We start from the raw sequence: 27,228 nt of genomic DNA, 5'->3' as shown, positions 1-27,228 counted from the left end.
AGCCGGATCCGGGGGAATCGCTAATCTGAAGCGATTCCACCGCCGGAGTGCTGGCGAAATCCGCTTTGCACGCAAACGGAAACGTTTAATGGGTCATGAGCGCTCTCGGGCACTTGGCGGTGTGTTGAAAGGGAAAACGCGCTATCACAAGTCTCAAAAAGTCTCAAAACACGAAAAATAAGGAAAAACAACGGGACTAATATATTTGTATCTTGATTGCAACACGGCTGACACAACGTTTTGTTCACTCCTTTTTCGTATTTTGCCAGCCGGGGCCAATGAGAAGAAGTTGCCGGTGATTGTGTTCATACACGGCGAGTCCTTCGAGTGGAGCAGCGGAAATCCTTACGACGGCAGTGTCCTGGCGAGCTATGGAGAAGTTGTGGTGGTGACCCTCAACTACCGGCTGGGAATATTGGGTAATCAAATATGTACAAATTTCCCTTTAGTTTTTTATTTTCCCTACAAGTTGTTAAAATGTGTTCTATTTCTGGCTATATATTTAATACTTAATACTCCTAATTATTCGGCAGGTTTCCTCAACGCCAATCCCAATCCACATGCCCATGCGAGGGTGGCCAACTACGGGCTGATGGACCAGATGGCCGCCCTGCACTGGATCCAGCAGAATATCCAAAAGTTTGGCGGAGATCCCAATTCGGTGACGTTGGCGGGTCACGGAACGGGTGCAGCCTGTATTAATTACCTGATGACCTCGCCTACGATGGTCCGCGGGCTCTTCCATCGGGCTATTCTCATGTCCGGCTCGGCGTACTCGTCCTGGGCTCTTGTCGAGGATCCAGTACTGTTCGCCATCAAGCTGGCCAAGGAGGTGAATTGCACCATTCCCGACGACATCAATCGGCACCACGAGCAGATTGTGGACTGTCTGAGGGATGTGCCTCTGGAGGACCTCTACATGGCCGACATTCAGGCTCCCAACTTTCTCACATCTTTCGGGCCTTCGGTGAGTCTAAAATGAATAAAGCTGAACCATTTTTATGAAAGGGTAAAAGTTCATTTAACGTGGATTAAAATTGCTACTATTTCTAAATCTATAATATAATATAACACTTACTCTAAATTCATAGTCAAGTAATACCGAAAAACCCACAATTTAAAAAAAGAATTTAATGCCATTGGGGCAAAGAGTTAGTCCACTCAGGGCACTCATTTGAAGTCATTGATTTCGCTTTTGGTGGCACTGGCTCTCTTTGTTCGGTCCTCGCTTCAATGGACTTTATTACTCACTTACGCACCCCACTCCGCGTCCTTGGAGCACCACGACTCCTGTCACTTACTTGCGATTCCTTTGCCCTCCTCGATTTCAATTTAGGTTGATGGCGTTGTCATACGACCCGGACATTCCAATCTCGATATCGATGATTTAATGGCGCGCATAAAATTATCCGCACCTACGTCCGCAACGCCTACAATTATCACCTCAACGAGATTTTCTATACGGTGAGTAATTTTCCTTATACTATTGAAATATAAATCTATATTGGGAATGCGATGTCTGCGAGTTTAGCCATAAATTTTGTTATTCAGATTCTTTTTCCCCCTCCTAATGACGTTATATGGTCTGCTTGGCTGCCATCAGTTAAAGCTTAATTATTGCCTTTATCTGGCCATTTACTTTTTAACTTAAAAGTTTGCGAGGGAAAACTTTATAGACAGTTGGCGGATGAAAGAAATATGGTTCGCGCCAGTGAATCATCTATTTTTTTTGCCATTTAACTAGACTCATGGCTGATTATGCAAATTTAATCCAACTCACCCATTCTATGCAACACATTTAAAAAACGAACATTTTATTATTTCTTTCGAAAATGTTCCCGTTTAATTATTTGTAAAATGTATAAGGATCAGAAACAGCGTAGATAAGCCATATGTTTAATATTATTTAATTGATTATTTATGGTATATTCTAAAGCATAAAATAACACAATACCTGTTTTTTAATACTTCACAATTGACTTTGATTCTAAACTGTTAATATGATTAAAATACCCCTTTGGAGGCGGCAGAATAGTTTATACCTTCCCTAGGGTAATTGGCTGAAAGCAAACACTTCTACAGCCAAGGCACAAATAGCAACAACGGTGGCAACTGAAAAAAACACTTTTTAAAAGTTGGTACTCTGCTCTGTTTAAGTGTGTGCGAGTGTAATTATAATTTCACGTTTCGTATGGGTACCATTCGCCACTCAAACAGATACACTTGCATGCATACATAAATACATCAGTCTCATGTTTCAGGGCATTTTCAACCTTTAAATATTTTTTTACATTTGCTGCTTGGCTGTGTGTGTGTGTGAGTGTGTGTGTGTGGGTGTATTTATTTTATGCTTCTTGTTGGCCTTTTGTTTTTATTTTTGTTTTGTGCAAGCGAGCGAAATGGAAGGCAGTTAACACGCCATTGCTGCCAAAACATTAACACGCTTTATTTGGCAAATGTGCGCAAGGACATAGGCACACACACACACACACACACGGGCACGCGTGCACATACACTGATGTACAGAGCGTACACTCACGTATACAGACACACATGTACCTACTTAAAAGCGCACAAGCAGCACTTAACCCAAATCACAGCAAACAGCGGAGAAAGCAGAGAAAGCATCCACCGACAACCGTCACCAGTCGACGTCTGAAACTGGAACTGAATCCGCATCTGAATCAGAATCTGAATCTGAATCCGTAGCTATATTTGTATCTGTATCTGAACCTCGGGCTCGGGCACCACTCGCCGCATTAACACACACACGCACCGCGCATGGAGTGCAGATATATACTTATTCACACGTATACATTTATCAAGAAGTCGTAAATTGCCGGGGCATATATCACGATTATAGCGCTTAAGTCCGTATTTATTTTACTTCATTATACTTTTGTACAACCGCAGCGCAATCCCACCATTTATACTTCATAAAGCTCAATTTATATAGGTCACAGTTGAGGTCCGACTGGCTTCCGCAGGCGAAAGCCCAATCATGACTAATCAAATATTTTGGATACTACAAAAAGTAAAAAAACGAATATCAAAAACTGATATCAACTTTTGCAACGAAATCAATACTCTCCCAAATATAAATGCAGAACCTGGTTATTCGAATAACGATGTAAATGTATTCCACACACAATTGTTAGACTCCGTTTCAGCTCCATATTTTTTGTTTTCTTCCTTACGATGGGTTTTCTAAATTATGCATGACATCGATTTTACAGATGCATTTTGCGGTCGTTTATTTTTCACACACACGCTGGACAGAAATAATCATGGTGGTGGTAACAAGTCCTCCTCATGCTCGTTTTGCGGTGGCGAATGGCGAATGGCCACCGCAAACAAGGACTGCAAACAGTTGCAATCCGCTTGTAATCCAGCCAGGATTTGACTTGGCACACATGCAGCCAATGCAAATCTAAAATTCCCCTCGCCCTCTACACTTTGGGAAAAAAGCAACACAAACCGGAACTGCATCTGGAAATTGGGTTAATCCAAAAAAGACTAACAACACTTGACGTTGGGTAACACTTTAAAGTTTGGATCAGACAAAAGAAGTGAATATATTTATTGACTATAAAAATAGAACTCCGAAGTTACCGAGCTAAAAGATGCATTAATCATTATTTTTTTAACTGGCCTATGATTTTTAAGCTAGCTCCATAAGATTGGCTGAGTGTACTAGCTGTGGCACACAAAATCTAAAATGGATTTACATTTTCTGCCCCGCAGATCGTCAACGAGTACACGGATTGGGATCGCACCTCGCAGCATCCGATCAATACCCGCGATACGGCTGTGGCCGCCCTATCCGATGCCCAGTTTGTGGCACCGATTGTGCGGGCTGGTGATATCCTGGCGGCCAATTCCCCGCCGCCGGTCAGCTCCTCCTCCCCCGCTGGGGCAGCGGGTGCGAATGCGGCCGCCTCGACTTCGGCGGGGTCCACTCAGCCCTCCGGTCGGTGCTACTTTTATGTGTTCGATTACCAGACAAAGGACGGCGACTATCCCCAGAGGATGGGCACTGTGCACGGCGAGGACTTGCCCTACATTTTCGGTGCCCCGCTGGTCGATGGCTTTAGTCACTTTCCGCAGAACTACACCAAATCGGAGACGGCTCTCTCCGAGGCGGTGATGATTTTCTGGACCAACTTTGCACGCACCGGGTAAGTTGAAGGAGCTTTGCGCGCTGAAAGTGCCCCTAAGCAGTCTTAGGACACCTGCTGTCCGTTCGGCACTTTTAAGTCCCACTTAAAGGTCTTGCAAACTTATGCACTGAGCGAAAAGAAAGTGTGTATCGCTTTAGAGTCGAAGTTTACTGAAGATCTAAGGAAAACTGTATGTGTGCCACCAACCAACCTAACTTTCCAAAAAGGGAAAACCAAATATAATATATAATCATCGATTATTTAATATTCAAAAAAGCTTTGCTTGACGCTGAATACATGCACTTAAAATAACAACGTGTATTTGAAGCTTATCATTGTTAGGAAGAACGCGTTTTCTAATGTGCCAAACTATTTGATGACAGCGCATTTCCACATTTTCTTTCTGTTTGCAGCAATCCCAATGAACATCATCGCCAGGACTCGTCGCTGCCGGTTTCAAAGGAGCGCAACCGCTTTCGCAGCATCACCTGGGAAAATTATGATCCGCTGCACCAGAAGTATTTGGAAATAGGTGAGTCAGAAGAAAGTTGCCCGCTTTCCCCGACTTCCTGTGAGCTTTTCATGTTTTTGTGTGAACGGTTCAAACAGAAATCTTTTTGTAAGCTTCTAACGAAATGGTTGTTCGTTTGTTTGTTCGGCAGAGAACTATTTAAAACTTAATGCCTTTGAAAAACTTTACTTGCATTTTCCCTTTCAATAAGGCGATATTTTTAAATGGAATTTGCGTAGCTTGTTAATATGCAAGTAGCTCGAGCTCCAAAACCATTTCTTATAATTCGCTCACTCCACAAACGCCATCAAAATGTTGTATGGCTACTTTGGCTTGCAGTAAAAGGAATTCACGGAATCCACGCCAAATAAAAGCTACACATTCCCAAAAATACCACGAGTAACCTAAGCACACACAGCCATGTGCAAAAAAGGGAGAATCAAATTTAATTTGAATTTTAAAGAAGGCACTGCCCGAGCATGCTTTGCTTGCCAACAACAACAAATTGGAGGGGCGGTTTGGTACAAGTACTTCAAGGAAGCGTAAGTGGAAAAAAGCATCACACCAGCACACCGGGCAGGAGAACCTGAGCCACCCAGAGCCACCTGGTAGATGAAGGGCAATCAAAACGCCCAGAGATTGTCGAAACATGACCTGTGTGAGCGGAGGGGAGTAGGGGGGAGTTGAAGGGGCTCCAAAGGGGCATAAAGCTTTATGTGTGCGTTAAAATGGCACCGTTGCCATTCTCGTGTCAAACGTACGAAAATGTTATTAATTTCAAATTTTTCACACCTTTTGTGCGCGGACGCGTCGGAAGCATGTTGCAGAACACGAAGAAGAGGGGACGAGCTATTTGCATGATGTCGCGATTATCAGATACCCTCAATTGCGCATACATTCGGCTGCAAGTTTGTCTTCAAATCAATTAAATATTCCCCTAATACATTCTACTAAAAATAGTTATTTTCAACTGATGCAGATACGGATAATCGAACAATATGTATTATATTTATTTATTATTGCAAAATGGCATAATATATTTGAGTTGTGGCAAAGTCAGTATACCCATTCGACACACAAATAAGCTGAAAGCACACTTTGACGAAGATAGCGACAGATTCGCGCGCGCTTAACGCTTTATAGAAATTACGCGCAGGTTATGGCAATGGATTTTCGCATTGTATACACGAGAATGGCGTTTTTATATTTTTAGTGGAGGTGAATTCCTGCCGACACGCACTTTACGCACATGTGAGCATTGAAGGACGATGCGATACGATATACGAGTATGATAATAAAAGATATGTCTGCGCGCATGTAGAGCGTTCGCCTTCTCCACTCTGCATTTTCCTCTTTTCGCCCGATTTTAATTGAAACGACACACAGCGACAGCTGACATTCTATACCGTGTAGTAGCGCCCATCCTTCAACTTTACATAAGCAAGTTGAAAGGATTCCGCCGTGGAGTGGCGGACACAGTTTTCATCCGATACGCCAGGAGACTGAAATCGAAATCAAATAATGTTTGTTGGGGTAGCTGGCACAAAAGGATCCCCCGAACACAAACGCAGCTGGCACTCATATATGCCAAAATACACTTGTACGCGAATATACATATGTACATAGTATACAGATCGAACTATAAGCATATCTTATGGAAAATCCGGCTTGTGTGAAAGTTCTGCTGCGTAAATTATGCATGCATTATTTATTGGGATTTCGGATTTGCACTTCACGATTTGCGATTCACGATTGCAGAAGGTCCTTCGCTGAGCCATCATATTTTCTTATAAATGCGCCCTGTGCGTGGGGATCGAAAGTTCAAAGGTGAATGAAAGCTGTCTGTCTGTTTGAAGTAATTCTTTTGCCTTTCAGAAATTTATAAATACGTGCAGTTGGGGAAAAGAGTGCTATACTTTCAACTTTTTTCCGAATCCACGCTTCCGACGCTTTTTAAAGTTATCGGGTAGACTAACTACGCCGTGAGAAAATTATTAAACAAGTTAGAAGGCTACAGCCAAGTTGTCTCTATAATCTGCATGCTTAATCTCAACTTTCTAGCTTATATGGTTCCTGAGATATCGAGGTTAATATGGACGTAAAGAATCCTGATCAAGAATATATGTATATACTTAGGGTCGGAAACGCTTTCTACCCGAAAAACTCTTTTCAACGAATCTATTATAATCTCATACATTTACATCTCGTATATAATATAAATCTAGTATAATCAAAGCATTTTGAAACGAAAACCAGGAAAGTAAACTCCTTTTTGCTGCAGACGTTTTACGATTTTTACCATATTTTTAAATGTATCATCATTTATCATATAAATTCAAATGCTATTGGCAACATGTTCCCTCAAGGAGAAAACGATATCCTCGTAGTGCAAGAGGCCTTCTTTTAGAAGGAATAGCTGGGGGCCATTAAAAATTAAACAGTTATGGCGCTTTCACCCCGCCAAAGTAAACAAGACATCAAGTCTGGGAAATGAGGGTGCAGCCAAAGGGGCCCAAAGATCCAGACGGAGGAGGTCCTGGCCTCAATTGAGCCAAGTGTCTGTCGCTCACCTTTTTGGCATGCAAATGACTCGAAAGTGGCCCAAAAGCAGAGGCAACGGCCAAATGGAATAGTTTAGTATTAGGGCTATTTGCATGCATGCTTCGTGTGTGTGTGTGTGTGTGTGTGTGTGTGTGGGTGTGGATGAGTGTGTCTTTTGATATCTGTCACTGTGGAAATGAAAATGAAGATGTTTACACTACCTCCCCTTTTGTTTTCCCGTGCCGCAACCAACTCACCGGAATACTCTTTAAATTCCAGGAATGAAGCCGCGCATTAAGAATCACTTTCGAGCCCATCAACTCTCGATTTGGCTGCGCCTGATACCGGAGCTCCATCGAGCCGGGATGGAGGATGTGATAGCCCGGCACAATCTGTTCCGCAATCACGACGATATGGACCTGTACGAGGGACCCGTTAAACCGGATCCGTTTGGCATATCGACAGCCGCCGGAGCAACTGGCTCCTCATCCTCGTCGTCGTCCTCATCCCGCCTCCTGCTCGTCGATGAGCAATTGATGATGAAGAAGGGACGCGGCCTCAACGCCTCGGCCTATTTAAACGGCATATTGGGCGGTAAGTAGCCTCTTCGGATGCCCCGTCTCCTGTATCCCCCCCCAAAAACAAACACAGACGCACCAGACACGCATTTGTACGCTCGCTGCGGCTTGTCACTGTCACTTAAATACCTAAAAACAACAAATAAGACCTTCGCAAAACGGCAAACCGAGCCCAAAGGAATAACGCCTATCGCCTTTGTAGATTGTATTTCGCCTTCGTCCCATTTGGCCCTTTGCACAGTCTGCATTTGTCGTTTAATACGGTTGACAAAGGCCAAGCCGTAAGGACACTTGACTGGCCTTTGGGCCTGACTTATTTAATTGCACATTCTGCGAAAGACTGACAAATTGGAATTAGGCTGAAAACTCCCTCCGATTTATGGTTTAAAGCGTTGCCCTCTCTCGTTTTGACACTTTTAAAGGACCATAAAAAGAATGAAGTTAGCTTTTGAAACGCTAAAAATATACTCCTGGCTATCTACGTCTGAATTCAAAATATAACTTTACTCAATTTAGCATTCAATAGTTTAAGAAGGCAAATATTCCGAAATGTATTCTTTGTAACTATGCATTTGAGGAATCACTTTTATATCTCGAATAGCTGTTACGTTGGTTTTACTAAAATTACTCATACGCACCATGTGTGCATGGAAGATCAAGCTATTTGTAATCCAAAGTCAGGCGTTTAGGATGCGGCCACAAAAATGTGTACGCACATGTGCGCATTTGTTTAATAACTCGACGCAAGTGATATATATTCCACATATCCATGTGGGTCCCTATCAAATAAAACGAAATTCAAAGGAGGAAACTCGTTCTATTTATTTGGCTCCTCTTCAATTTTTTTACACTTTTTCTTTTGGGTTGGTTTGTTTGTTGGACAGTGAGTTAAAAATCAACACTTTCGGCAGAAAAGATTTCTGTTTACCCTAGACGTTGGCCTCGGCCTAGTCAGTGTTTACTTCACTTTGTGGTCGGTCTCGCAGCAAGTTAAATTGCAAAGTTGGCATTTTGAGGAGGGGAGTGGGTGGAACGGGCTAGGGGCTCCGTATCCACATCTCAACCCATTCTGTCCCTGGCATGACATTTCCATTTGACCCAGCCCCGAACTTGGACCTCCAGCTGGGGTCTGGTTATTGAAATTGCGTCCGGCCCCGGGATACTAAGGCTTGGCTTTTGAATTTATATTGTGTCGAGTGCTGACTTTTGGAAATGCACTCAACTGTAATCTCTATAAGCATTAGGTGTGTGTGACCTTTTTCCAAAGCAAACCCCTTCCCCGATTTCCCCTACCAACTGTCTGTCTCTGGCATAAAATTCTCGTTTACATTCTCGCCGGGCTGCAAAATGGGGAGGGCTCTTTTGGGATGCAAGGGGGTCTTCTGTCTAAGACGCCACAAATGTAAATAGCGCATAATTTTAATGCACTTGCCCCATTCTATTTCCCCTCTTTACTCGTTTTCAGATGCGAAGTCATTAAACCAGTTTATGTAAAACTCGTTGGCGAAACTTTTTCAACACTTACTCTAAATTAACAGCAAACTTTGCTGCTTGTTTTTTCCTCGTTTTCTTTATGTTTCAGTGCAATTTTTAATAAACTGTCCCCGCAGCTGGGGCAACTGCAGCTGGTTCTCCTCTGTGAATAGGGAAAGCGGAGGAAATCCAACTCAAACATCAAATGCTTATATGCGGCGACTTCGGGGGCGGTATAGAGGCAGTAGCAGTGCCAGTTCCAGTGCCTTGTGGGCGTGGCCTTGTTTAAAACCATGGCAACTGCTTCGACTTACTTCCACCGAGAACGCCGGGCTTATCTCAAAGTCAAAACTAAGACAGTCAATTTCAAGCGAAACTTTCTACTTTCCCCCAGCCAAGATACTAAATGCCCCAACCCGATTCTAATAACCCGCATTTTGCCAAGTTGGCCAATGCAAAATGCATTAGCTCCAGAGGACAGGAGAGAGGGGCGTGGGTGTGGGTGTGGGCGTGGCAGCCAAGGACTCCTTCGCTCTGCAAAGACGGGGAAATTAAGAATTATTAAAATGTCGAGCAAAGTGGTCGAAAGATAGAGCGCTTTTATTCGATAATTTAATTGCATGATGCACATTTCAATTAAGCCAGTGGAACTAAAAAATAAATTAAATATATTTTACTGAAAAATAGTCAACTTTAGATTTGAAAAACGAGTGATTCAAATAATCATTAAATATTTTAAATTTTAAAAAATCCAACTACAAAAGTATTGCTCGGAATTATTGCAATTCAAAGCTCATTTTATATTTAAACAAGAGAGAATGCTATAGTCGAGTTCCCCGACTATCTGATACCCGTTATTTAGCTAGTGGAAGTGCAAAGGAAAGTCTTTAACACTGACAGCTTAGGTCGGCTTGTGGGCGTTAGAGTGGGCGTGGCAAAAAGTTGTTTGGCAAATCGATAGAAATTTACAAGTCTACTACAAAAATGAAAAAATATCAAAACATTTTTCAAAAGTGTGGACGTGGCAGTTTTGGGCGGTTTGTGGGCGTTAGAGTGGGCGTGGCAACATGAATCGATAAACTTGCGCTGCGTCTATGTCCCTGGAGTCTGTATGTTTAATCTCAACTTTCTAGCTTTTGTAGTTCCTGAGATCTCGACGTTCATACGGACGGACAGACGGACGGACAGACGGACATGGCCAGATCGACTCGGCTATTGATCCTGATCAAGAATATATATACTTTATATGGTCGGAAACGCTTCCTTCTGCCTGTTACATACTTTTCAACAAATCTAATATACCCTTTTACTCTACGAGTAACGGGTATAAAAATGAGACAATACATTTTTTTTTAAGTCAGAAAACAGTATTAAACAGTCGAAATCTGTAATATTTTCATACGTTTTTAACAACGCTAAGTAATCGTCACAAACATTGCGAATGCAAATATTTTCGCGAAGTGAATGAAATTTTATTATTTCAGCTGATCAATTTTAGAATATATAGAATATTTCCAGATACTTGGGATAAAACAAAGCTAAATTTATTTATTTGCAGTTGCCAAAAGTGATAAGGAAGAGTATTTTATAATTTTTCTGTGTTCATGCGATGCACCTTTCACGCAACCTGTTTCATGAAATGTTCCAATTGAAGTGCGCATAAACCACTTTTAACGAATTCTTATATCACCAACTACTTAGAAAGTTTGTTATGCCAAACCCTTTAAAATTAATATAGACCATAAAGCTAGCTTTTTAACGACCACCTAAAATCAGGATATGAATATGCCGCATTTAAATTTATTCTACACCGTTCCGTTTTGGCTGGCAAACATCTAATCCGTGATCCAAGCAAGTAAGCTGGGCAATGGGAAGTGGGAAATGGGCAGAGGTCAAAGGGCGACTTGTGGTGGCTAATGTACAGTGAAAATGTGTGGGTGTTGGACCACACAGACAACAAATGTTCATTTCAATTAGCGCAGGGGCCAGAAATGCGGCAAAACTAAATCCGTCCAACAGACGTGCGAAACGGCTGGAAGTAAAAGGAAAGAAAAACTTGAAACCGAGGGGGAAACTAGAGGGGAAGGTAGATGGAAGTGAACTGAATTGGTTTGGGGAAAAACTGGAAGTGGAAGATGATAAAATGCCCAAAATGCGACAAACAGCTGTCAGGCTGACAGTCGACGTCGACGTCGACGCAGCCAGGCCACAAAAACACACAACACAAGCTGGAAAATTCGGATGGGTGGGTGCTAGAAAAGTGTGGAAAATCACAGGAGATTGGAGAGCCGGCGGAAAACCCGAGACTCGCTGCGAGGCAGCGACCGAGTCACAGTGTCATATGGACTCGACATACTTTGACATGCTTTTCATTTAAGCGTTGACTTTGCCAACTGTGCCGCCTTGTCTTGCCTTTCCTCCGGCATGCCCACATCTTCCCACATTTTCCCACTTTTCCCCTGTCATCGCAGGCGTCATCACCTCAGAGCCATTGGTTATAGAACTTGGCAGAACTGCGGCGACTGAGATATGCAGCTAAAAGCCAAAAAATTCGAATGCCAAACGGAAGACGTCGCCGTAAACAAAGCAGCCGCAACAAAAATCGAATCGAAAGAAGTGCAAAACTAAAAGGGAACTTTGCCACCAACGTACAGATAACAACATTCCGCAAAAAGTTTTAGTTGGGTTGGCAAAGTGTTGAAGTACTTGGAAATTTATTCTGTTTGCCATGCTTATTGCTCATGCAAATGATGCAAGAATATCCAAATCGAAACACTTCCTGACTTCCACTCGGATATGTGGGAAACAACATTAATAATTGCGCCAGCTTTAAGAATTTCCCAGATTGAGCCCAGATATGCCCCCTAAATCTCACATACAATCCCACTGAGTAGGCTTTCAATGCCGTTTATCCCATCATCAAGTTGCCAGAGTCTTGTCTAAGCCTTGGTTACCAGTCTTCCAGAACATAAAAACAAAAAAACTGGCAAGCCACATTGTTCGGCATATACAAAGTCAACGCTGCGCTACTTGCCTGACCTGGATTCCAGCGAAAAATGAAAATAGAAAGGAAAAGCAGGCAGCAGCAGGCTCACCTGAGTTATTTGGCACAGGGATGGAGGGAGATAAAGCAACATGTGGAACCAGACTTAGCCGAAAGCCTACTGCGAAAATCCTTCGCCCCTTTCGCCCCGTTCGCCCCTTTGCCCCTGATCATTTGCATAATTCCTGCGATTCGTTTGGGTTTTTCACTTTTTTCTTACCTTGGGAGGGAGGGCATGGCTGATTAAGCTGGGAAATGTCAAACTATCACTGAAAATTGAAATGGTTCACTTAATAAATGCCCGAGCGTCCTTCGCAGGATGGCAGCCTCAGCATCAGCATCAGCATCAGCCCGGCTAATATCTAATTTATGCAAGGTCATTTCGGCCTCGGATATTTTTCGCTTTGGTGGCACAAACTGCCAGGGCTTTCGGTTTGATATTATGGCTTGGGGTTGCTCTACTTCTTCACTACGTTCTTATTATTATTATTTTCTCTTCGACATTCATTTTTGTGATTCCACTAATTAAAGCCACATTAAGCATTGCTTTGCCCTCCTGCCTTTTCGGTTATCTGTCTGCCTCAAGCTGGGGCCATGTGTCCTCGTAACATAATTATCTGGGGTCCTTGAACGCATGCGGCCCTCGGAGAAGCGAAACGAAAATGCGAATAAAAGTGAATATAAAAAGGGAATTAAAAATAAGATGAAATGGGAAAAATTCCAAATGCTGCACGCCGTCTTTGTACTTGCAAAATTAAATGCAAAATGGGGCGGAATGATAAAGAGCTTAGTGTCCAGGGCGGATCTGTTGTGGGGGGATCACAATTTATCTGGTTATGCAATATACCAAAAGGGTTGTCCCCCTTCACAAACACAAACACACACACACTCATCCACCACATCCACACCAAAAATAAGAGAAAAACGAGCTTGAGCATTTTGCTGAGTGAACTCGAGTGTCAGGTCGAGAGCCTTTCAGTTTTTGCCATCATGATTGATGGAAGAAGTTGAGGAGAAATTATCATGTATAGGTAGAGGCTAATTCCAAATTGGATTCCCCACAATAAAATATGAAAACTTTGAGAAAAGAGCTAAAGAGCTCACCTGATGCTTTTCCGACCAAACAATCTTGAGTAAATTAAATGCCACACTTGGATGCGAATTGAAAAACCCCTAAGACAAAGCAGCAAGTGGCTGAATGGCAGCTGCAAATCATCACACGATTATTGACACCCACTTCAGACGCCCACTCCCGATTATTACGAGAGATTTATTTGCGAAATATTTATGCAAAATACGTGCACAAGTCTTTAATCTTGTGAGACGAGCAACTTTGGCGAAATTGTTTGATATGCAGAAAATTGAAAGGCAAAACTTTGCAGACAAACAGCCAGTACAGACTACACAGAGTACACAGGCGCACAGACACACAGACACACAGACACACAGACACAAGGCATTCATTTACCCACACTTGATACAAAACAATGCCAAGTGTAGGAAGCACTTGAGGACACTGCCAGGACAATGCCAGGACACTTGCAGCACAATGACAAATACATTTTCAAGGGGAGCCAGCGAGAAACCCATTTGTTTTCACAGACATTTGCGCTTCCAACTCCTTCAGTCGCTTTCAAATACCTTAGCAAATACAATGGCGGCCAAGTGGAGCGCGAAATATTCCAGCGCTCTCATAGGAAATGGAAATCATTCCGTATTCTGGACATTTCAGACAAAGGACCCATCCCCGAAGACAAGTTGGCCACAAAAGGCCCTAAGCCCAGCTTCACCTAAGCAACTCACTTGCTTCATTTTCCCAGATATTGAACAACATGGGGGTTAATAACAAACTTTTGTTCAACTTATCGGACTTTCAATAAAATGGAATGGAATAATTGTAATTCAAGAATCAATCCGTTTTCAAGGATATTTTTCAAAGGCTACTTGTATAAAAAGTATTACTCTGACAACACCCACTTTTAATAATACTCAGCCCTTACAAAAATTATTAATTTCACCGCAATTTATAATATTCGAGATAATTTTCCACTATTGTTTATAACTCAAATTATATTTTATTATATTATCGAACAATAGTTACACAACATTCAACAGCAAAAAAGCAATAGCTGTTCAGCTTTCTATTATTGTATTGTATTAAGTTCAATATACTTTCACAATATTATAAAAGCAAATTAAGTTAAACATAAAGTTTTCAGCTACCCGAATGTTATACTAACACTTGACCACTTTTGTTGCACGCAATAATACAAAAACAAAGTTATTTGAAGGGGAATCAATACATATAAAACAATATGTACTTAAAGTTGTACATTTTGTTGATAGTTTTTAAGGCAGCCCCGAGCAACAAAGAAACTAATTAAGCCGAGGCATTTTGTATAATAACACAGTAGCTGGGGGCGAAGGATTCCTTTTGTCAGGTGCTAAGCGAATTATGTTGTATTTAATTAAATAGCAATATTGAACAACCCAGCTGCCCTGAGAAATGTGAGCCAACATCAAATTGTGTCACAAGATACCGAACTGAAGCAATCTTCTGCGCCCGATCAGCCCCGTTCGTCCCATATGAATAATTACTCATACGACCTGTAGACCCCGAGCGAGCAAAATGAACTACAGACAGTCCCCGGAGATTAATATGCAATTCACTTCTCATGCCCATCCCACCCACAGTGACCACCGTGGAGCCGAACAACATGTACACGACCTGTATACCCATTGGGGGAAACTACTCGAGCGGCGGTGGTGTCTTCGCACCCACCACTCTGGCCAACGCCTCCTCGGACACTTTGGCCTCCGGCTTCGAGGCAGCTGGCTATGCGGCCTATTCGACGGCCCTGAGTGTTACGATTGCCATTGGCTGCAGCCTGCTCATACTCAACGTGTTGATTTTCGCCGGAGTCTACTACCAGCGCGACAAGACGCGGCTGGAGGTGAAGACACTGCAGAAGCAGTACCAGCAGCGCAGTCTGCACCAGCAGGTCCCCTACCCACCGGAGCCCATCAAGCACGCCCACTACCACATGGGTCACTCGCAGAGCTCGGCCAATGTCATCGTGGACGTGGAGAGCCATCAGGACCAGGCCGGCCAGGCGGCCATGTTGCTCCAAGCCGCAGCGGCAGCCGCCGCAGCAGCGGCCAACGAGGTGAAGCCGCCGCCACCGCACATCTGCTCAAACACAGGTAGGTGTGGTTGACTCGGGGCAAAAGGCAATTGCCTCTTCCCGGGTTAATACTCAATTATACAGCCAACAACGAACTCACTTTGCATTGGGCTTACGTTAGGGTATTTTGATTTCCTGCATAATACAATCAGGAGATCGTTTAAACAAGCAAACATGCTGACTGCAAATTGAAAATATACGTATATAAAATATAATAGATTCTCAAGTAATAATTGAATAAAATTTTTGAAAAAATAATAATTTAATAATAGTACATGTTCATTTAAATTCAATATACAAATATACTACTACTGTATCTTAGATTAACGAGGACAAGTCCTTTTTTTTGCATTATCAATAGACATATTAACACATTTAAATTTAATTCCCCGTTTTAAAGAGACTATAAATTGAGCTTGTGTAGTGGCAGCCCTTAATCAGCTTAAAGCCATGTAATTTCGTTCAATTCAAGATCATTCTGCTTTATAAATCCAATTTACTATTTTCTATTTCCCAATCTCCAACAGGAATGCAACAGCAGCAGCAAGTGGGTGGAGGCAGCGGAGGGGCCCTGAATAACGGTGGCATCGAGGGGTCTAAGGTGACCACTGACAACCTGGGCAATGTCACCTACAGCACCAGCTCCAAGCAGCAGCAGCAACACCAGCAACACCAGCAGCAGCAGCACCAGCAGCAGCGTGAGCACATGCAAATCAAGGGAATGACTGGCACGCAAACTTTCGGACGAAGTGGCTCCGGATCGGGCGGCGGGGCTGGCGGCGGAGGCGGTTCCGCTTCCGGAGGCGCCTCCGTGGTGGTGTCCGGCAGCAGCGTGAGCTACAATCCCGGCATGATGACGCTGCCCAAGTCGGGCGGCCTCCACCACGCGGCCACTTTGAATTATGCGCGCAACACGGCCGCCTTGAACATGTCGGGCGGCGGCACCGCCCTAGTGGATAGTCGCGGCAATGTCCTGCTCACCAGCACCGCAGTGGGTCCTGGAATGGGCGGTGCTGGTGCTGGAGCTGGAGGAGGATCCTCTGGTGGCGGTGGTGGTGGGGGCGGAGATTGCATGACCCTGCCACGCAATCTTAGTTTGGCGGCCGCAGGACGACACAATCCCACGACAGGTGAGTGCCAGAAAACGAAAATAAAAATGAGGGTAAAATTACAGCCAGGACGCGCAACTCGAAGACGCAAGTGCCAAAGGATATGGCAATTGAATTGGATTTTTTGCTGCCAAAGTTGCAACTTTGTTTCCGGAGCTCTCCTCCTGCAACAATATTGCGGGCTGAGGCAGCAATCAAGCTCAAATGTGATAAGATTTCATTTCATTATGAAGTGCTTGTTTTCCCGTCCCTCTCGTTTTTCATTTCGATTCTTGTATCTTGAATCTCACTTCTCGGTTCCCTGTTTCTGCGACTCTCCAAGTCTGCTTATTCGATTTCAAGCAAATGAATTCGAGATTGAAAAGCTCTTGTGAGACTTCACACTTGGCAAGCACTGCCGTTGGTGAAATACAGTTTGCATTACAATCAGGGGAAAACTTTGATGCGGTTGAAAACAAGAGTATATTGGGCGCTGGATAGGTTGGGTAAGGTGGAATGAAATTCGTTTTGGCACAGTTTCTTGGGACACAGAAATGTCTTTTTCCTAGTTTCTAGAACAAATATGTATGTCAAATTACGAGTTTTGGCTCTATGCGAAGTTATTGTTATTTTATTTGGACAGAAAACTAATTTGTTGTATTTGTTTTAAGCTTTTTGATCATTTTAAATATTTTAAACACATTAAACATAAAATGGTCTTTAAATTTGAAAACAAGTTTGAACCATAGCAATTTGCTTACGAAAATTGCTTTGAATAGCTGGGTAATAAAGATTGAGCCATATAAAATGTTTAAATTGTACTACTTTAAAAATCATGATGTTTTATTATTATTATTATTATCAGTGTGATCATATGCATAAGCTGGACGCTTTATCAAGACCTTATGGTTATACTGTACTGAACTTAAGGTCCTTAAACCCCAACAATGGGTTAATGAATGGCTAAAGGACACCCCAAGGCCAACTCCACGAAGAGGGGGACGGCAGACGGGCATGACTGTGAACTGTTCGACCTGTCACGGGCTATCCACCCACACACACATAAATATCCTGCTAAATCATCCCAAACAAACGAAAATATTGCTTAATCAAATTGAATGACCTTCGTGCCCGAAAGGTCTGACGTTGCAAAAAGTCTGGGGCAGCAAAGAACGAGAATGTCCGCGTGAAAATTGAAATTGTTCTAATCAGCCGACGAGGAGGTTGTTTCGTATTTTTGCTGGGCCTGCTAACACGTGTTATTGAATCATTGGACGGGAAAGGCGGAGCACCAAGAGGAAAAACAAGCTGAGGACCGGGAAAAACATTTACGCTTCACTGGGGTTCAACGGACTTTTGACTTTTGACCAGCATACCACACGGAAAATACAAAAATACGGACACCAAAGAATCCGAACCGTGATCCCGGTTCTGTGGACTTGGTCTGCAGCGGAAGTTGTTGTACAAATTATGCTCCACTGATTGCCAAGGTTTTTAGTTTGTTTCTCTTGCCTGATGAGCTGTTAAATGCGACGAAGGGAGGGAAGGGACCTCCACCCACCCAATGTTTTCCAGCTATTGACAGTTTTTCCCAGCCATCACGCAATAAAGTCGTTATGGGCCACTTCAGAAAATATTCCCCGTCCAATAAATCTCCAATATAAGCGGCAAATAAAATAAAGATTCGTTTACCGATTGTACGAGTATCCTTCTGCTGCGGCTCGGCGAAATTACCATTACCATTACCATTTTCCCAGTCACGACATGATTTTTATGATAAGATTTTCAATTTCAATCGCCAGACAGAAAAGTAGCGATAAGGATAAAGAAAATCTACAGCTCTGCCATAAAGGTAGAGCACGCCGTAAAACCACAAGCGCATCAGGCCAATAAAAAAGGAGGAATCACATAAAACTGTTGGTTCTAGTTTAGCATAATAAAATGTAAACATTAACCCGGCAAGCGGCGCAGAATGAGTTCGGAACGATGAATAGCTCCCAATCGACTCTCTGCATATGGAATTATGCGAATTTTATTGCGGGACCCCACAATCTCTGCCGGCATATTTGTGCGTAAATACATTTTTAGCCATCGATGGCGAATAAAACAACTAAGCGATTCGGTGATCTAAACAGGTTGGCAAGCTCCCATTGTTTTTTTGAATAACAAAACAGTTTTCTCTGTTCGATTCATCGCTGAACCTGACAGATGAGGGAACACGTTTTAATTTTCCCCCGAAATAAATTAGGTTTGAGCTCTGAAAATACCACAAACACACACATTTCAGCATGGGTTTGACAGATAATTTATACAATAAAAATTGGGGCGATTTCTAGGTGGAGTTTCAAATTGACAGTGAGTGGAGGAGATATTTCGTATTTATAGATTTTGATTACAAAATAAATACTTTTTTAGCTGCATTAATTTAAATATTTTCAAAGAATGATTGAATGTTTCCGTGAATACTTCTGATTACGATATTTTGAAATTTGCTGTTTATTCAAATTCCATATCACTGAAAAGGTTTTAGCTATTTTACATATTTTAAATTTAATATTTTAAAATTAATAATTTATAAATATAACTTGTATTTAATTTACATACATCACGACCTGATTGCAATCCGTAACTGTCTTAATTAGAGGTATCTGAATACCTTAAGCTGATAGTTCTTGTCAAGAGTAATTTCCACTGCACAAGTCGTAGAAATCTGCAAACATAAATTGATTTCATCAACAATTTTACACTCCAAGACCTTCTCAGCCCACTCAAACTGCAAACTTTTAGCGAAGAACCAATTTTGCATGGACCAGAAATCCGAGAGAAACATATTTTTAGCTACTTGAGCAGGTTTATGCACTTATATTTTGTCAGCTCTCTAATTGCTGGTCGATAACGGTGAAATGCTGAAAGTAAAAAATGAAAATCGAAGAATAACAGAGCGAAAATAAAACTCGAGCCAAATACACAAATACACACTTTTCCATCGGAGAATGCGTCCTTTTTCGCATTTGCATAGAATATTTTGTTGCTGATTTAATTTTACGCTCGCGCCTTAACGGAAGCGGAAATTCGTAGTGGTTAAGTGGGATGGTGGGATGGTGGGCGTGGCACTTGACGATGACGACGATGATGATGATGATGTTAATGATGATGACGAGGAAAATGCCATCAGGTGGCGACGTTGTCGGAAGTGGCGAGTGTTTCTCTGCTGGCATTTTGAGCGCTCTCTGCATTATTTATAATTATTGCGAATTTTCATATAATTATGCGTGGGCGCATATTTTCAGCATCTCCTCGCTGCTCGATTTCCCTCCCAACTCCCTATTTTCCGGGCGTTTTTGTTGCCAGTTATTTATTTAAGCAGCGCAAATTTTTCTTGCCGACAAGGAGGAGACTATAAATATTAAAGTCAACGGTAGTTTGTGTCTGGCCAGAGTCCTTGTGTAATTAATGTTTGTTCTGAGATTTCTGCTGGCCGACGGTTCGCTTAAGGCACTCAAGTGGCACACTGAAGTCCTTGTTGTTGTCCTTACTTCCTTTAACTTTTGTGTTTGTGGAGGCCTGTGGATTATGTGAGGTTGCTGACATTGTTGAACGCCAGTTAAATGCCTCATTAGGTTAAGTTTCCTTCACGTAAATTTGTTTCTGGCTCAGGTTTCTGTCGCTTTATTTGCAAACGAATTCATAATTTAATCGAGAGTCATTTAAAAGCAGCTTTCAATTAAATTTCATGCTCCAAATAACATTGAATATGCTGAGACTAACCTAAAATGAAACAATATATGCCACGTACATATATTTTGATTTTAATTCAAATTAATCTGTTCAGCGTGAATCGATGTCTTCAATTAAAGAACCTTGAATTAATCTTAGTTTTGACTACAAAAATGTCTAAAATATTGTATACATTTGTGCAACATAAAAGTGTTAAAGCCTTACCTTTTCCCATCCGCCCATAAATCATCCGAAAAGCCTTATATCCACAATTTACAATTTACAATTTACACATATACACGTAAAGCGTTCAATTTAGGGACTTGCAAAGTGAATTGGAAAATGTGTTGCCAACTTTTGGGCCAATGGAATGCCGACGTATTATGTTGGCCTAAAAGGGAACTTTTTTAGGCAAAACATTTGATTAGAGGGGAGACTTAAAACTAAGCTGGCCCCGTGCATACATATTTGAATGGGAATTGGAAACTTGGACCCGTTCAATCGATAAAAATCCTTACTCAGCCTTTTTTGGGCCTTAATCATTTTCAATATATTCGAGTATACACATACTTTTTTGCATTTGTGCATTGGGCAACGCTTTTGAGCTCTTTGAAGCCAGCGTTAAGCACTCAAAGTGAGGCTATTTCATATCTCTTTTTTCCTGGTGGCAGTTTTCAATTTATTCAGATTTATACTTGGCATAGGGAGAACTTTTGGCGGATGAGCGCAAATGTGGAGAAAAAATAAAAGCGCCGACCTCAGACAAAAGGCAAAATGGCGAGGCAGGCGGGCAAGTGAGCAAGAAAAAAATCAACAAAATTGAGTAAAAACAATGAAGCGTAAACGATTTTTGCTGACATGTGTGTGGTGGGGATGGGTGCAGCAGCATAAATATAATAAAAATAAGGCGGCAAACAAAAGGCGAACGCGAGGTGCCTGTTAAGCACCCCAAGCAGGGCCAAAATAATATATATGGTGGCCTGATGGGGGAAAAAGTATGGGGACGGGGCCAAAAGCACCTTATCCGTGACGTGACATGATTGTCATCCACATTGTCAATGGCAGGCAACCGCAGAACAACAACTGCCTTTGGCCACCAGGACATAAACAGCTTCATACAAATGTTATTATTGAAATTTCAGCACGGTGAAGCGGGAAAAACTTCGAGCGAAAAGTGAGTGCAAACGCGTTCATCACACATACGCCGTGTGTACGCAACGGAAAATGACAAAAAATGATGAAAAATCTATTTGCAAACCAACCCTGCCAACTCTGACCATATTTTTGCCCCTTTGTCCCTTTGCCCCCTTGCCCCTCCCTCATTCCATCAGCATATGTTTGCCGTTGTCCCCGACAATCCGAGGGGAAAAAGGGGCCTCGATGGGCAGAAGCTCTTCTGGCAAACCAAACCAAACATTATTCGATGCCATCGATGCCGTCACATTGTGTGCGGTTATTCTTCCCCACGACATATATATACATACGTACATATATATCCCCCTCTGTTTACGATTCGCCTTCTTTGGTTTTATTGTTTCGTCTAGGCTTTGACGGTTCCCCCAAAAATGATAGACGCTTGCCAACTGCTGTGGGTATTCGAATAATACAGACCCCCAAACCGCGCCGGAAACTCTCCCTCATCGAAAATAGTGGGCCCCCTTTTTTCATTTGTCCCTTTCTTGATGTGCAGTGCGCACATAGTTAGATAAGACAATATTATTTTATTGCCCTGAGGGGGGATTTCCGGGTGGAGATTCAGTATCACTGTTAGTGGTCAGTTGGGTCTCAGCTCAAGTTGTTTGTCCACAGCAAAAGGATCGCAAGTAGGGAAAATTTAACTAAAGTTCCACCGATTATTGCACTTTACCGAACAGATGGGGGGGTTCAACATATGATTGTATTTGCTTTTGTAATAGTTGAAATATTTTCTGTTAAAAATTTAGAATATTATGCTGAATATGGTATCATCCATTTGTAGGAAGAAAGAAAAACAAAGTGAATATATAATCGTCTTTATTTCTGTGAGTTTTTTCAGCATACTTATCGAATATTTTTATTTGAGCAACTCATAACACATTTTTCCATAATCTAAAATAAGTTTCCGCAATTCCGAACACAGAACCCCTATAATTACAGCACTTTCGTGGAGATAACAAATCCACTTCGGGCAGCTTTCAATGCGAAGATAAATGGTTTCATATTTGCCGGAAGTTCTCTAACTTTTTCCGCTGGCCATTTGTCATCAATCAATTAGGAGCGTTTCCCCTGTCAAATGTGTCAAACTATTGCATAAACTAACATTAACCCGGGACAACTATGACCGACTGGATGGCTAATAAATATTTCAGACCCGCCAACGCGCTGGGCCAACATAAGTCCACATGGCCAGCGAATCGTACATATTTCATTGGGGCGCTGCTCTGCGATTTCCTGATTCAGTTTTTGGCCCTTCACGAGTGCTGCTGAGTTTCATTTCCTTGGCACTTCCTTGCAGCACTGCTCCTTTTTTAATATGCTCATTCAATTTACTTGCGCTGGCTCCCGACTGCTCCTCGATTATTGATGACATGACAAACAAGGTACGATATCCGCTCGGCGATGGAGGAAGAAGTTCGAGAATCATTTTTCTTTCAGCTCGATTGTATTTGTATGCGCATTAACTTCATTTTGCAATCATGCGCGCCATAAATCCAATTTAATTGTGCTGCTCACTCACACCGACACAGCAACACACACATAGACGAGGCGGACACACACACAAATGCGAAAACACACGCATGAACTGCTTGGGTGCACGGCGGCGTATACTTAATTTTTGCTCGTTCGTGCGCTCGATTCCGCTTCCTCGGAACTTCTAACTCAATGCTAAATAGAAGCACATAAATTTCCGTTTCAACCAGCCCCGCCCCCCGATATCCGGTTTGATTTCTCGGATTGCATTTTGGAAAATAGATTTTTTATACTGTTGCTCCTTCGGGCCTTATCTACCTGTCCCTGTCTGCATCTCCGCCAGCGTCTCTTTCTCTGTGTCTGTCTCTGTCTCTGTCTCTGTCCTTCATTGATTTACTACGCACAATTTCGTGCCGTTCGCTTGGCAGGAAATCGTAGAGGTCTGCCGGTCCAGTTGGAGTGGCTGGTTGTGATTTATGTTTGATTGAAATGCTCTAAATTGTATGCTAATCTGGACTTTGACACAAAGCTCATTTGTTGTTGCCCCCGCGCTCCGTTGTTCCCATTGCAATCCCATTTAAATGTTGTGCTTGGCTTTTGGCAGTTTGCCTAAGCGTTTGCTAATTGGAAAACCATTTCGGTTTCGAGCGGCTATCAAGGGGTAGCTTCCTCGGATGCTACAATCATTTGTCAGGCTTTTACGCACTCGGTTTGAATTCGACACAATTAAGTTGGCTTGGGTAAGAATTCCTTAGGAATTCATTGCAGTCAAATGAACTGTTAATTGCCCGGAAATGTGCTGGAGAAGTTTAAATATTTATCAGTAATTTGATAACCAAAAATTGGGTATGGGCTTGGAGATTTATTGAGGTTTTTGGACTATAGTTCCGATGTGTTTCTATAAATTTTGCTGTAGGATTTAAATGTCCTCTGCTGAGCACATAGTTCCATCATAATCACGTAGCACCCATCGCAAGTTGATGGGATTGCAGACATTATGTGCAGCTGGTTGGGCGCAGTTACTGCCCTATCTCTCGACCGTAAATTCCGGCGGATCCCTATCCACCAATTTCCTGTCGCATGCCCCGCTAAGTATGCTATATAGCTTTTTTTATTGAGTCCTACAACTGTAAAATGCGGGGGGAAACAGCTGAAATTCAGCAATAAATTGCCGTGAGTGAGTCAGAGTGGAGCATGCTTCATTAATGCGACAAGCGTGAGGGGCTAACCTCGCACCCCACACCCCACACTCCACACCAAACACCCCTTAACCCTAAAGCGGCCCACCCTTAACCCCCCTCCAGCCCGCTCCCCACACTCTGAAAAGCAGCACACAAACAACGGGCTCGATTGGCTGCACTTGTCTGTCCACTTAGTTGGGCGTACAAAAGCCACAATATCCACATGGCACAGTGGCTGCACTCACGCCCCACCCTTAGCCCACCATCCCCATAGCCCCATAACCCCTTAGGCCCATAGTCCCATAGCCCGTCGACCCTTAACCCACTACTGGCCAGTGGCCCTTCATGTCGGTGCGGTTAAGTGAGCTCCGTGCGGCTGGCAATTTTGTTTTACTTTTGGCCTTTTTTGAGTTATGCACAGCATTTCCGGTCTTGTCATTTCATACTAATCAACATCCGTTGAGCGGAATTTTGGCCAAGCCTTTCGGACTGCATTATTTCGCAGCAATATTCGAGGGAAGCTCCGATATTCGGGGTAATATTTTCTGCCCGTACGCATAATACGCATTTGTTGCAGCATTTGCATTGTAATTGCAACAGTGCGTATAAGTGATGTGCATATAAATTAGATTTGCTTCGCTGCGGGTTGTCGGTCGGGCAAAAAGTCCAACTTTGGAAATTGAAAATTTATTGCATACCCCGTGGCCAGCACTCAGTTGGTGGTGTGGGTGTGGGTGTGGTTTCGGTCAGGTTTGGTCAGGTTTGGTCAGGTTTGGTTTGGTTTTCACTGGCTTTCATTACAAATTACGCATACGCACCGTTGTTAATTTCATATTCATAAATGATGGCCGCACTCCTTGGGGAAATTGCATGAAGCACTCTAGCTTTGCGGTCCTTTATGCCGCCGATTCCCGGTAGTGAGTGTGTATGCGAATAATTTGCCAACAAAAAAATGGTTAAATTATGCTTCATCTGAGGCCTTTTCCTACTTGTCTTTGAACTCCGCCCTCCAAGCTTTGTGGCAAATCCCCGCTTTCTTCTATTCCAACTAGCCAAAGCCAGGCAACATAATCCGGTACATTTGAGTCTGAATGCTCTCTTAGGTCCAGTCCATTTGGCCACTTGACTGGCCCGAAAACCGGAGCTGGCCATCAAATCCCCCGAAAGTCCAAGCCATAAACATAAAAACCAAAAGGGCACAACTCTCTACTGGTTCTACACGCTCGCCCCGCCATCGAGTACTTTGTTGAATTAAACCTCTAATTAGAGAAAGCGGTTTTTGACCGGGATTAAAGGTTGCCCAGGGACATCTTGAATGACTAATGAAAATTTCTTTGAATTTTTTAAGATTTACTCCTAAGAAGGGGCTCAGCACCGCTGAAGCTGGCTGATTAAAAATGCTCATTAAGTTGGGAGCTTTGGGAGAGCAAGATGGGCATCTCAACTCCAGAGATAAGCCTGCAGGAAGTTATGGATTTGAGCAATTTGTTGGTGCTTATAACTCTCTCAAAGGCTAAGCGAAATACTGAGGCTTAGCTAACTTTATAGTACTTTTAAAGGTTTTTAAAACAGGAAGTTAAATTAGTACTTTAGCTGCGTTTGGAAAGCCTCCAAAATAGTAGAATTAAACCGTTTCCGGATGAGTCCACCTTCTAGGTACAAACTACATTAAGCTCCATATGTCGGCAAGTCCTTCTCGCGCCGTTTGGCTTCATGACAGTTAGCACTTGGCCGTTACCAACTTCAGATTTTATTACATGACACGACGCCCCATTCGAAGCAGTCTGCTCTTTTAGTGCCGAGTCACCAATAAAACTGCATTGTGTCTATAGAAGCAAGGCAAACAAATTAGTTCTGCGCCAGCCCCACACACTGCGGATCAAAAAAGGGGTGTTTGGGAGCATCAAAATATTAGACGCGTCAATGGCTCTGCACATTTTGCGCTTTTGCATTTGGAAGGCAATCGGGGCGACAAGTTGAACGACATCGAATGCTGAAAGGAGAACTGGGAAGTGGGTGGTAGTTCCAGATTGCCAATTCAATGGAACAAAAAGAGCAGCCAACTCCGATGACGCGCGCTCCCTGCTCCCCGCTGACGATGAGGATGAGGATGTCGATGATATGGGAATGTGTGTTTAATGGTTGACATTGTTGTTTACAAACTGACTTTTTGTTGCTGCCGCCGCCATCGTCAATAAACATTTGCCTGATAATATGCCAACATATGCATAACGTACATAAGTAGCTTACTTCCCATGCCCCTTTTATGTCCAGGCACTGGGAATGTTTATACCAAAAATTAATTTTCTGAATGGAACGAATTTTTGTGATCTGCTCACATACTGTGTACTGTGTGACTCATAGCCAAATATAGATCAAATATAAATTCATATTTTATGTTACGATCTGAATGCAAAGTACCTATATTGATAAGTCAACTGACCCGTACTCTCCATTTTTTTTTTCCGTGCAGCAGAGCTGCAGCAATATCAGCAGCAACAGCAGTCGAACAAACATCAGTCGAATGGAGCTGTCCTCACTGGGATGCAGTCGCATCACATACGCGGACCACGCCCACCGCTCCGCACCGCCTCCTCGACGACAACGAACAGCAGCAGCAATAACTCGGCGATGGGCGTGGCCGTGGGCGGAGGCGTGGGCGGGGGCGTGGGCGTTGGCAACATGCTCCTGGACCAAACGCCATCCGGCGGCAGCAGCAGCAGCGGCGTGAGCAGCGCCCCCAGCTCCTCGAAGGGTCACCACACCCACTCGCACTCCCACGCCGCCCACCTGGTGCACTCGCACGGCGACGGCCTCGTCCTGACCTCCGCCTCGCCCGTCGGCGGCCAGCAGCAGCAGCACCCGCAGCAGCATCAGCACCCGCATCCGCACCCGCAACAGCAGCAGCAGGTGCCGCAGGCGGCGATGGACGAGATGCGCGTCTGATAGGTATCGGTCTTTGAGTTGGACTTATAGTCATCAACGGGGTAAGTGTAATATCATTACGAGATGCATCCGCACTTCTCTCGAGCCTTGTTTATATGTATATGTTCTAGTTATTTGAGCACACGGGCATCATTT

At 43.1% G+C, this 27,228-nt stretch overlaps 1 protein-coding gene across 1 annotated transcript in view; it reads left to right on the top strand.

Moving 5' to 3' along the window:
• The window catches only part of LOC122621952 (neuroligin 4-like), a 35,547-nt gene that overhangs the window by 1,257 nt on the left and 7,062 nt on the right, over window positions 1-27,228 (top strand). The window contains 10 exon segments of the mRNA XM_043799997.1: window positions 270-419; window positions 534-967; window positions 1,337-1,399; window positions 1,402-1,464; window positions 3,745-4,178; window positions 4,574-4,692; window positions 7,492-7,806; window positions 15,001-15,510; window positions 16,019-16,621; window positions 26,624-27,087. Of these exon segments, the coding sequence (XP_043655932.1) occupies window positions 270-419; window positions 534-967; window positions 1,337-1,399; window positions 1,402-1,464; window positions 3,745-4,178; window positions 4,574-4,692; window positions 7,492-7,806; window positions 15,001-15,510; window positions 16,019-16,621; window positions 26,624-27,087 (3,155 nt within the window).

The sequence above is a fragment of the Drosophila teissieri genome, chromosome 3R, assembly GCF_016746235.2.
Source record: "Drosophila teissieri strain GT53w chromosome 3R, Prin_Dtei_1.1, whole genome shotgun sequence".
Lineage (NCBI taxonomy): Eukaryota > Metazoa > Arthropoda > Insecta > Diptera > Drosophilidae > Drosophila > Drosophila teissieri.
The sequence above is the reverse complement of the archived record's forward strand: the minus strand, read 5'-3'. Positions and strand labels throughout refer to the sequence as shown.